Raw genomic sequence first — 12,775 nt, 5'->3', positions numbered from 1 at the left:
AAAATCAATGGGTGTCTTGTTGTTGTTGGTGATGATTAAGCCATAAAAAACACTGGCATAATAATCACTACCTTTTTTTATGTGAACCACACTGACAGAACATAGTCAAATGGAGAGCTGCACTTCTAACGTGAAACACCAAAATCCACCCTAACCATTAATAAATCTGCCTACAAATTTCTCATCCAATGACAATACTTTACTAAAGACGACTATACTTTAGAATACTTTAATAAAGAAGAATACATGACAATGAACTAAAAACAAGTTGTATAGGCGCAAGTAAAAATTTACTTAAGTAAGTAAGTAAGTAAAGAAAAATAATGATTTTGAATCTTGTAAATTACATCAAATTATCTTCCACAACTATTTATTTACACGTTCATCAGTACTGCCATCGTGGAGCACCACAGGGCTGCCAAAATTGGCAACACAACAGAAGGCTAGGATAGGTCTCAGCAGGGTTTGACAGCCCTATGTTTGTAGCCTATACTGCCATCTTGTGTATGAATATTGTAGGCATTTTTGGGTATTTTATGAATTTGTGTATTGGCTTCATTAATATAGTTATTATCTGTGATGCAAGCCTCTAATTAGAGCATGGTGAGCTGTATGAGGCAAGTGAACTGCGCAATGAAGAACACTGGATTAAGTCATTAATTAATTATTTTAAACCTCTTTTAAAGGGGGTCTTATCAAAAATTGGTACCACATGTTTTCTTCATCCTGCCTCTTTGTCTTTCCAGAGCTCCCCCAGCAACATATCTGTAAGGAGGAGGAGGTTCTTGCTGACCAGCAGCTCTGTGATCAGGGGAGGAACTCCAGTCTGGACCAAGATGACCAAGAGCCTCCACAGATTAAAAAGGAAGAGGAGGAGCTTTGCACTAGTTTGGAGGTAGAAAAGCTGATAATGAAGAACGAGACTGAAACCTTCCTGTTGACTCCTACTTGTGAGAAAAGGGAGAAAACAATGAAGATCAGACTCTGAATTCCGGTGAAACTCAGAGTGCAGCAGAGACAGAGCATGTCATTAAAAACTCTGAGGTACCAGAACCAAACAGTGACGACCAGCTCGTCTCTCATAACTCTCATGTAACTGAGAGCCAAGAACATGAAAACCAAGGAAGTAATCAAGAAGACTCGAGATCAAGTAGAAATGCAGAGCCCAAACACAAGAAGAGACATCACAGAATCAAAAATTACTCTTATAGTGAAGAAAACTCTACTACATTAAAGATTCACAGTAATACCAATACAGAGAAACGTAATTTTAAATGTGACACTTGTGGGAAAGCTTTTAAGTGCAACTACCATTTATGCAGGCATCTCAGATTCCACATGGGTGAGAAGCTGTACCCATGTGACACTTGTGGGAAAATATTTACTCAACCGAGCAATTTAAAACTGCATATGATGGTCCACACAGGTGAAAAGCCATTTCCATGTAACACCTGTGGAAAAGGATTCAGTCGAATGGCAGACGTGAGAATACACATGAGAATCCACGCAGGCGAGAAACTGTACTACTGCAACATCTGTCTGAAAAGCTTTAGTGATAAGACAACTATGAAAAGGCATGTGAGAACACACACAGGGGAGAAACCGTACACCTGTAACACTTGTGGGAAAAGCTTCAGTTGGATGTCATACCTGAGAAATCACGTAAAGATCCGCACAGGTGAGAAGCTGCTCCAATGTGACTATTGTGAGAAATGATTCTGTGAGCTGGGTATATTAAAAGTGCCTTTGAGAATCCACACAGGGGAGAAGTCGTATAATTGCGAAACTTGTGAAAAAGACACAGACACAGACATCAGTCGAAGATCCACATGAGAAAGCGCGCAGTGGGAACAGATTCTGTCAGATGTCAGACTTAAAAAGGCACTTAAGAATTCATTCAGATGAGAAGCCGTGCACTTGCAAAACACCCAGGAGAGCTTTCAGATGTTGAAGTGACTTTGAAATATAAATGATAAGAACCTACTGCCACACAGAAAACCTTATGTCATGTGTCTGAATTGGAAAAACTTCCACACGAGCAAGTAGTTCATAGTAGTTGTTTTATTGAAAGGTTGCAGAGGATTCAGTTGTAGTAATTTATGAATTAAACACACAAAAACACAGTGGCAGCACATGTTGACAAACAGGACAAACCATTGAGATGAAACTCCTGCAAGTGAAAATACATAGCTACATTTGTGTGTGTGTGTGTGTGTGTGTGTGTGTGTGTGTGTGTGTGTGTGTGTGTGTGTGTGTGTGTGTGTGTGTGTGTGAGTGTGTGTGTGTGAATATAAAATATTCTCCATGAAGAAGAGGTCACAATATCTTCTATATTGTATGTCAACACCCATCTCTTATGTTACTTTGCTTTGTGCGGTGATGACATAAGAATACCCGATGCACAATAAATCCTAAAGGAGAGGAGCAAATTATTTGAGATGCTTTGGGCCATTTTCCACTTTCAGGTTGTGATGACGGTTTAAAATGAGAGGGCAAATATCAACCTGACACAGCAGACAGTTCTTCTGTCTAGTTTTAAAGACGTAAAGCTTCAGTGCAGTTAGTGCTGCCTGTCTATAAGCAACAAAAGACACTGAGACAACTTGTTACAACAAGCAGAGGGAAAGAAACCACAAGATTACATGCACAAAAGACAAAGTAGACTTTAATTTCTAAGATGTAAGAATGATTTTCAGAATGATGCATGTCAAACATCCATCTGCTGCAGAGGGATGTTTATGCTCATCTAAAGTCTGAGTTTAAGATGGGTATAAACAAGATAATTTGTGCAACCACAACTAGCCTGCAAGCCAATCGTAGTCCAGTATGCAGTTAACAAAAGTGTAGGCCTGCGACTTACTAAACTAATTATTGTCATTATTGATTGATTTGTCATTAGGTCTGTAAATTATTATAATGTATTCTTCTTGTTCGGACCATAACCAACCAGTCAATAACATAAAGATATTTAATTTATTATTTTAAAAGACTAAATAAATCAGAAAACATTAACATTTGGTAAGCTGAAACTAGAAAGTTTGGGCATTTTTGTCTGAGAAAGTGATGTGCAGTTATTAATATTTTCTGTCGATTGTCTAATTGATTAATAAAATAATCGTGGCAGCTTTGCGTTAGTGTGATGTAGAAAATTTAAACCTACTGTGAACATACACTGAAAATGGACTCTTCAGTGAAGTAGGAGACAAATTATGAAAATGTAATACATCTGAAATTAGCAATATTTGCATCTCATAAATCCTGAATGCTCTTTATGTGTGTGGATGGGGGTACAGATGTAGTATTTATGATCTTAAAACAAAACTTTTACATTTCTGGGGACCAAAAATCAATTCAGATACAAATTCCTATTAAAAGCAGAGTACTTTCCATTCTCACTGTCCCTTCTCTCACTCTCTCTCTCTCTCTCTCTCTCTCTCTCTCTCTCTCTCTCTCTCTCTCTCTCTCTCTCTCTCTCTCTCTCTCTCTCTCTCTCTCTCTCTCTCTCTCTCTCTTGCCCGCTTTGAGGTGACACCACCAGGGACAGCATCACCACACCCCACGGTCCGCAGCAGCTTAAACCTCACAGTAGAGGAGCATGAGGTGAGGCGCATGCTGCGGGCCTTCAACCCGGGGAAGGCTGCGGGACCTGATGGCATCCCGGGACGGGTGCTGAGGGACTGTGCTGACGAGCTGGCTGGAGTCTTCACAAGGATTTTCGACCTGTCTCTGGAACAGTCCACTGTCCCACCCTGCCTAAAGTCCTCCACCATAGTCTCCCTGCCCAAAAAACCACACATTTCCAGCCTCAACGACTACCGGCCAGTAGCACTCACGCCAGTGGTGATGAAGTGTTTTGAAAAACTGGTCCAGAGTCACATCACAGCAACCCTGCCTCGAAGCCTTGACCCCCACCAGTTTGCCTACAGAGCAAACTGATCCACGGACGACGCCGTGGCCACAGCACTCCATGCTGCACTGTCACACCTGGAGCAGCAGGGGAGCTATGTGCGGATGCTCTTCGTGGATTACAGTTCTGCGTTCAACACCATCCTCCCACACAAACTGGTGGTGAAACTGGGCGACCTGGGGCTTTCACATTCCACCTGCATGTGGATACATAGCTTCCTCTCGGGCTGCAGACAGAGGGTCAGAGTGGGCCATCATACATCCTCAGCCCTGAGCCTCAGTACTGGCTCCCCCCAGGGCTGCGTACTGAGCCCCCTGCTCTACTCCCTCTACACACATGACTGTGCCCCCGTCCACAATAGAAACACCATTGTGAAGTTGGCTGATGACACCACAGTGGTGGGGCTCATCTCTGGGGGGGATGAGTCTGCCTACAGGGACGAGGTGGAGCGGCTGACAGCATGGGGTGCAGGGGCAACAACCTGCTCCTTAACATCGCAAAGACCAAGGAGCTCATAATAGACTACAGGAGAAAAAAAACGGACACTCCACCACTAATCATCAGCGGGGACTGTGCGGAGAGTGTGGCAGACTTCCGCTTCCTGGGAGTCCACATTGGGGAGGGCCTGACCTGGAGCGCCAACACCTCTGAGCTGCTGAAAAAGGCCCAGCAGAGATTTTACTTCCTGAGAATACTCAGGAAGAACAACATCACACAGAAACTGCTGGTGTCCTTCTACCGAGCCTCCATCGAGAGCATTCTAACATACTGCATCTGTGTATGGTTCACCAGCTGCACAGTGGCTCAGAGGAAAGCGCTCCAGAGGGTCATCAACACGGCCCAAAAGATCACCGGCTGCCTTCTCCCCACACTGGAAGAACTACACAGTTCCCGCTGCATCAAAAAAGCGCAGAACATTATAAAGGACTCTTCTCACCCTGGACACTCTCTGTTTGAGCTGTTGCCATCAGGCAGACGATTCAGATCAGTCAAAACAAGGACAAACAGATTTAAACACATTTTTTATCCTACAGCTATTACTACACTCAATGTTGCAAATGAATACTGTTTACAACTGACTGTGCAATAGAGCCGTGCAATGACCAAATGTATATGTTTTTATATATAGTATTTATTTAACTTTTATTTTCTTGTTTTGTTTTAATTAATTTATTTTATGAATGATGCACTGACTGGTGAGCACTTTTAAATTTCGTTGTAGTGGTGACAATTACAATAAAGATGTATCTATCTATCTCTCTCTCTCTCTCTCTCTCTCTCTCTCTCTCTCTCTCTCTCTCTCTCTCTCTCTCTCTCTCTTTTCTTATTTGATTGAATTGAATTGAAAAAAACTGAATTGAATTTTTGTCTCTATTTGACAGCTGAAAGTTCAAAGGGACAAGAAACAGCGGCATGACATTCAACAGTGGTCCACTGTTAGATGTCAGAATGGCAGCACCACAGAGGAACCAAAAAGTTTGTATTTTTACACGTCTTTTTATATAATGTAACACAGAAGGTATATGCATACTGTATGAGTTGGGGTTTTTTTGGGGGGGTTTTGCCAAATGAATATTGATTCTGCTGTCACTGTGTTTACTCCGACTTACTAATTGGAAGTATGTCATCTGCCCTGAGATACAACCCAAAAATAGTTTTTAGAAATGTTATTCCTGAGTGAAACAAAAGACATAAACAAAAAATATTTATTAAAACATATTTGGTGGTTTCACCGCAAATTGGCCCATGGGTGAACCTAAGTGCTGAGTTCTGCCATAATGTATGATGAACCCCTGAGAAGACAGACTGTGCACCCACCACACAGCAAGAGTTAAATACAGCCACCAAAACCTGTGTATCCCTACACTGAACATTTGCACTGTACTGATTTATGTACATAGACATATTTACTGTACTTACTTAGAGACAATATATTTTTAAAAATGTTTATCTAAAAAAAAAATTGCAGTTTTTATACTGTTCTCATTTATTTGCATTTTTTTAAACTAAAGTGACTGCCATGAATTCTACTCCTACAACGCTTATAGAGTTTTTGCTGACATCAGAAAGGTTGATAGTGAAACTTTATTAGGTGATGGTGTACTGGGTTGCATTATATTGAAAAGTGGTCCTCATATTTAGCCTCCTTCATGTATGTTGATTGTGGACAAAATATTAGGAACATATATTATAAGAATATATACAGGAATATATAAAACATTCTTGTTTGTAATCTTAGGGTAATTTTACCTATTCTCTTTTGCATATTTGACCACATATTTTTTTGACAATGTAAACGTGTATTTCCCATACCAACGAAGCCCGTTTGAATTGACTTGAATATAAAGCATACTCCAGTACAGTCGGGGGCAGTGTGCACCTTTTACATGGATTGATAAGCCATTAAAAAAAGGGAAGATGAACGGCCATTGGTTGTTGTATTGTTTTTTGTCTGTCCTTTAAGTCGCTGCGTGTCAAGTGTAATTTGATGGAAATGTCGTCGGTTCAGTGTTTGAGAAGGTTTGTTAATGAGCGACTATCTGCAGCAGCTGAAGAAATATTTGGAGTTTTTGAAAAAACTGTCGTCGTATACGAAGAAGAGGTCGTCCGTCAGCGCAGACTGCTGGATATCCTTTTAAAGCCTGAGATAAAGCTGCACAGGACAGGTGTGTAAAAATCCACGTTCACGATGAGCTGCTTTAACACATGCGGATAGATCCAGTATCATTGTATTCTATAGCTAGCTGGGGGAAGTATAGAGGAAAGTCCTAGTTAGTTAATGCTAAACAACTGTCCTGTGGGTTATTGATGTAGACTGCATGGTCAGATTTAACCAGTGTTGGGCACGTTACTTAATTAATTATAGTTACTCACAGTTACTACTTCTCCCAAAAAGTTACTAACTCAGTTACTGAGTTACTAACTCAGTTACATCAATGTCAAAGTAATTAATTACCAGGAAGAGTAACTATTATGTTACTTTTTAAAAAATTGTTCAAATATGTCAAATTACTTGGCCCACTAACTGGCCCAAAACACGTTCAAAATTGAATTATGCTTAAGAAATGTACTAAAAAGAAGTAAATAATATAACCTAATTGTCACATAAACACACACACATGCAGTCACTCTCTACAGCGCACTCTTGCTCCCTCGCTCCAGATTCCGGGAGATTGTGTCTCATTTGCGTCCTACTCTGTCTTTGGTTATGCCCCAAGTGCAGCCATTCTTTGGCAGGGAGACACAGAGAGAGAGAGAGAAGCGCCTGTTTGGGCGAAAACCGCTTCAGTGAAGTCTGACGAAGTAACGCTGCATTTTTTTTCTGGCAGTAACGGTAAGGGCGTTGTAACGGGGGAAACAGTAATTAATTTGATTACTCGTTACTGAAAATTCCCATCACTGGATTTAACTGTACAGTAAGAGGGGCGAAATCTTCTGTGGGCCCCTATACTGATCCCCTCAAACAGTCCACAGTGTATAGGCTGACAATATAATATGTGACTCAATATAGGCTTTGACATCTTATTTTATAATGTAGAATAGTTGACAAAAATGTTGTTTTTCAATGAGTGACACCAAGATCAAAAAGTGGCTGATCAGAAGTCACTCCTGGTCTACCGGCATTTGCTATTTCTTATAGCAGTATGCCGCTGCTCTTGGATAATATATGATGCTTTCATGTTACATTTAAATTTAAATTTCATACTGATTACCTAATTTTTCAATAAGCACTGCTGCGAATAGAGATGGGAATTGATAAGTTTTATCAACACAATGCTATTATCGATTCAGCTTATCAGTCCAGTTCTTTATTGATTCCCTTATTGATTCCTGACCATTTTTTTGATGTGGAAAAAAAGTTGGCCCACACGTTTTTCAGTGACAACGCAACTGTTTTATTATATTCACTGTTTATTAATGACCTTGCATACTGATGAATATATGAAATACAACTGGTACGTAAGATAAATGGTCTACAACCCAAAGTTAATTGTATTAATTAATTAATTAATTAATTAATTAATTTGAAAGCATCTTACAGTCTGCTGTCCCTTTTTTCTTGGCTAACACTAAGAGTACCTTGTCTTTGACTTTCCCTTCAGAATACTGTACCCAGGAGAGGAACTCCAGTGTGGACCAAGAAAACCCAGAGCCTCCAAAGATTAAAGAGGAACAAGAACTACTCAGCATCAGTCTGCAGGGAGAGCAGCTGGGACTGAAGCAGGAGACTGAAAACTTTATGTTGACTCCTGCATCCGTGGGAAGTGATCGGAGTCAAGACCAGATTCTGTTTTTGGATCCGGGTGAACACCAGTGTGCGTCAGGGACACAGCTTCCAGCTAGTATTTGTAGCAGTTGGCTAAAAAACACACGCTCTGAAGTACCAGAACCAGATCACCAGCTCCTCTCTGGCAATGCTAATGAAACTGAGAGCCAAGATCACAAAAAAGGCAACATTAGGAAGAAAAAATCTGCTAAAGGTGCCAGACGGACTAGAGCAACTAGATGTATCAAAACTTCAATTGCTCACAAGAACACCCAGAGTAACAAAAAGCCTTTCAAATGTAACACGCCTTACGCATGCAAAGTCTGTGGAAGGTATTTCCGTTTCAGACTGAACCGAGACCAGCACACAAGAAGCCACATAGGCACGAAGCTTTGTGACACTTGTGGGGAAAGTTTCAACAACAGCACAGACTTCACAACGCACATGAAGCTTCACAAACGAGAGCTTCACATCTGCGAATACTGCGGAAAGAAGTTTGCACTCACCTCATATTTGATAAAACATCTCTGTGTGCATACTGGGAACAGGCCCTATGAATGTCTTGACTGCAACAAAAACTTTTGTATCAGATCAGATTTGACGTTGCATAGCGTGTTTTGTCCAATAGCTATAGCAAAAAAAAGAGCCACATCACACAGTAAGAACAGTAGCACTTGAAGCCTCAACAAAAGTGCTGTTGCTTCCTGACTTTGATTCTTTTTTTTCTTTTCTTTTTCAAAAATAAGATGTTTAGGTGTGCGAGTGTACAAACACACCATATAGTTATTTATAGTTGATTACATAGACTGACTACTCATGGCGAGTTTGGATAGTGTATATAATTTGTATACCAAGGGGAAACTACCATGGTTTGAGGCTGAAGCCTGTGCTGTACCTTAAAGTGCTTTGCACACTGATGGCCTTTAGATGCTGGCTCCATTCAAAACATGCCAACTTCTCTCTAGAAATACTGACTCAATGATTTTTAAAGGAGTTCTTATGATCTGAATGACAACATTTGTTTCCTTTAATAAGTGTGTAGGTAGTGATTTTGTAAATTATTACTCCATTACTACAAGACTATATATATAGTAGCTTTGCCATACGGACAGTGGCGTGCAAAGATAGACACTAGGTGGTGCTATAGCACCTGCCCTTTGCCCTCTGGACCAAGCAAGTGCCCTTTAGAAAGTTCGTATTTTTTTTGTTTTTTTTTAACAGTGTACTGTATGTGGCCCCTGTTGACATGATCATCTATAAATGCTCGACGATTAAAAGCGTGTGATAATAATGCCCCAATATAATCCCCCCCCCCATCCCTCATCCTCCGCACACACCTCTCTTCCTTTGTCAACGTGAACGCGCAGAGCGGAAACAAACGGAGGCGCGTTGCAGCAGCAGTGCACAGCTGCAGCCCACACACACCTCCTCCCCTGCCCCACCAGCCAGGTAACACATGAATGAATCGAGTCGAGTGTATTGTTTGCCTCAGTTGCCAAGCTATAGTGACGCTAGCCCAATAATAGATATTACGTGATGACCACCGAGGAGGATGCTGCTTTAGAGAATGGTAATGCTTACTCTTCACTCGTCACTTCAAAATGACACTTTGTACATTTCTTTTGTTCTGACGGGAAAAAAACATGTTTCTTATTTTTTTTTTTTTTATCATTGTAGCTGCCTAGCTTGCCAAAACCTCTCCATGTGTGTATATTCCAGAGAAATAAGACAACAGTGATTGACTGATCAGTGCTATAGTCCAATTGAAAGGTCAAGTAATTTTATTAACATATTGACATAAATAAATATGCAATTACGTTCAACATGTGCAACAAGAATATACAATAAATAGCAAACACTTGTCTATGGAGGGCAGCATTAAGCTTTTCAGTGTGCAGCCTGCTAGAAATTCAGTAGAAAAAGAAGAAGTCTGGCGGAAGTACTTTAAATACTGAGGAGCGGTGATTTGTGGTGTTTAATGAGCAGTTGCTCTCTGTCATCTCTGTCGTTCAACATGTAAACGTCTTCAGTTCATCGTGTGAGACAGTTCGTCAGTGAGCGACTGACTGCCGCTGCTGAGGAAATATTCAGAGTATTTGAAGAAACTTTATCAGAGTATGAGGAGGAGATCATCCGTCAGCGCAGGCTGCTGGATATCGTCCTGAAGCCCGACATAAAACTACACAAGACAGGTAAAGGTGCGTAAAGAGTGTTTCAAGTCAAAATCCAAAAGCCTCCTACTGTTAAAAAAAAGATGGTATTTAAAAGTTAAATAAAGCTAATATGAAGCTTCAGTTGTCAAAATAAGTCAAATCAAGTAGATATCTTTTAGCGTTACAGTATTTTTAGTGCCAAAATAACTTTTTTGTTATTGCAGTTTTGCATACTTTTATAATTTGATGCTAAACAGGCTGTAAATGTGGCAGATATCTATTTGACATGACTAACTCAGAGTGCTGAAGCCTGGTAAAAGTTTCAGATACACTTTTAAATAAGTATCCACAACAAGACTGCGTAGACACACTGTAGACTTTGGCCCCCATCATTAAATTCATATGGTCACCTGACTGCTGTTGGTCACTTGACAGACTTGGAAAAACTCAGGGCAATTCGCTTTGGCATTTTTCACTAATGTCTACCTTTTTCTACATGAAATGACCAGTCAAATAATTGAAACTGTGGATTGTGTCTCACTCAGTGGATGAAGGTCAGAAGTGCAAGGTTTGAAAAAAAAAAAAGAACTCAATTGCTTTCGTTACATTTGGCAATCCCAAACATTGATTGTAAAGTAGATAAGGAGACTAAACAAATACAACTTTTTTTATACTGTCACATCCATTATAGATGCCTGATCTCCATCATGCAGGTGTCTGAGGCTGTTAAATCTTTCTGTCTAGTCCCACTTATTTTGCAGCAGCCAAGTTGTATCTCGGGTGCTACAATGGTCTGATATCTTTTTCTCTTTTCTTGGCTCATCGCTGGATAATATGTTGAGTTATACTCTTGATGGATGCCATTGTTGTGGGGCTAGTACAAAGTTTTGACACGCATAGATCCTCATACTAAAGAATACCTGCTTTGTTGTTCCCTTCAGATCCCCCACATCCATCAATATGTATAGAAGGGGTTCCTCTTTATCAGGAGAGGAAGACCAGGCTGGACCAAGAGGACCCAGAGCCTCCACAGATTAAAGAGGAACAGGAGGAACTCTTCACCAGTCAGGGGGAAGAGCAATTTGCACTGCAGCAGCACACTGAGTCTTTGAAGATGAGTCCTCCTTATGAAAGAAGCGACTACATTGAAGAACAGACTCTTCTTTTTGATCCTGTCCAAACTCAGAGTGCAGTAGTGAAAGAACCTCAGTCCGACAGTTCAGATGAACGGACGCAACTTGAACCTGACAGAATACGCTCAGTAGTCACAGAACCTAACAGTGACCCTGACCAGCATGTTAAAGCAGTTGACCCGTTGTATTCGTGCACTATTTGTGGAACGAATTTCAAAATGAGTGCAGACTTGAAACGGCACATGAGGACTCACACAGGAAAGAAACCTTACAGCTGCAAGTTTTGCAAGAAGGAGTTCGCTTTCAGCTCATCTGTGTCGAGGCACATGCGGGTGCATACAGGGGAGAAGCCTTATGAATGTCCTTTGTGTGGGAAAAGATTTAACGTCAGCACAACCTTGAAAGTCCACTACAGAATCCACATGGGCGAAAGGCCTTATAAATGCAAGACTTGTGAAAGGAGTTTCACTACCTGCTCCAATCTGAAGAAACATGTGGCTCTACATAATAAAGCTGCAGAGAGTAAACCTGTTCAAAGCTGTCACTTAATAACAGATATTACAGAAAACCACAATGAATTGGTGTAGGCTGTTTATTTATTTTTATAAATTTTCAAAACTGAATGTTGTGGCAAGACATAATTGAAGAGTGTCATCCAATATTATTGGCTATCAATAAACTTTTACATCGTAAAATCTATTCAGCTTGTTTCCTTGGTCTTTCAGTATTTAGAGATGAGTAAAGCCCTAGTTGTCTGTAGCAATGTAAAATCTGTATTTGCAGAAATGTTATGAATCAGGAAAGATTCAATAGGTAAAGTCTTCTATCTTCTTGTGAACTTGAAATCAGACTGAATATTCTCCAGCCAAATATAATTAAACAATTAACTGAATAAGTACAAAACAACAAATCCAAATTATACACCTTTTTTGGTTTTGATTTATGACCTCAGTAATGCTAAAATCTGCTTTTTGAAATTACAGTTGCGCTTACATCTGAAGCCAAATGAGGTTTTTTCCTCATTTTTTAAATATTTAACATGTTAGTGAATACATATACTGTATTGTTGTTTTTAATTCTTTGAAATCAATAACTTTTTTTTATATTTTGTAAATAAGTCATGACATGGGTTTAAATGGTGTAACAGTACCAATTAAACCCATGCCAGATTTTTGACTTTTTAGATAAAATATCTTTATTTTAAATTCCAAAATCTACATGAACTAATGAATACATTTTCAAATGACAGATAAACCTTGCTTCATAAGAAATGATAAATCATGTCAGTATCCATGAAAAACACCTGAACTTAGAT

The 12,775-nt window shown here is 40.0% G+C and overlaps 1 protein-coding gene across 1 annotated transcript; it reads left to right on the top strand.

Annotated features, from left to right (window-relative positions):
* Positions 1 to 6,345: 6,345 nt before the first annotated feature.
* On the top strand, positions 6,346 to 12,108 carry LOC133979386 (zinc finger protein 286A-like). The gene is made up of 5 exons (XM_062417899.1): positions 6,346 to 6,573; positions 8,011 to 8,841; positions 9,489 to 9,623; positions 10,205 to 10,366; positions 11,269 to 12,108. Exons 1-5 carry the CDS (start codon positions 6,396 to 6,398, stop codon positions 12,045 to 12,047), a joined length of 2,085 nt encoding a protein of 694 aa, XP_062273883.1. The 5' UTR covers positions 6,346 to 6,395; the 3' UTR covers positions 12,048 to 12,108.
* The last annotated feature ends 667 nt before the right edge of the window (positions 12,109 to 12,775 follow it).

This window comes from Scomber scombrus, chromosome 4, assembly GCF_963691925.1.
Source record: "Scomber scombrus chromosome 4, fScoSco1.1, whole genome shotgun sequence".
Taxonomy (NCBI): domain Eukaryota; kingdom Metazoa; phylum Chordata; class Actinopteri; order Scombriformes; family Scombridae; genus Scomber; species Scomber scombrus.
The sequence above is the reverse complement of the archived record's forward strand: the minus strand, read 5'-3'. Positions and strand labels throughout refer to the sequence as shown.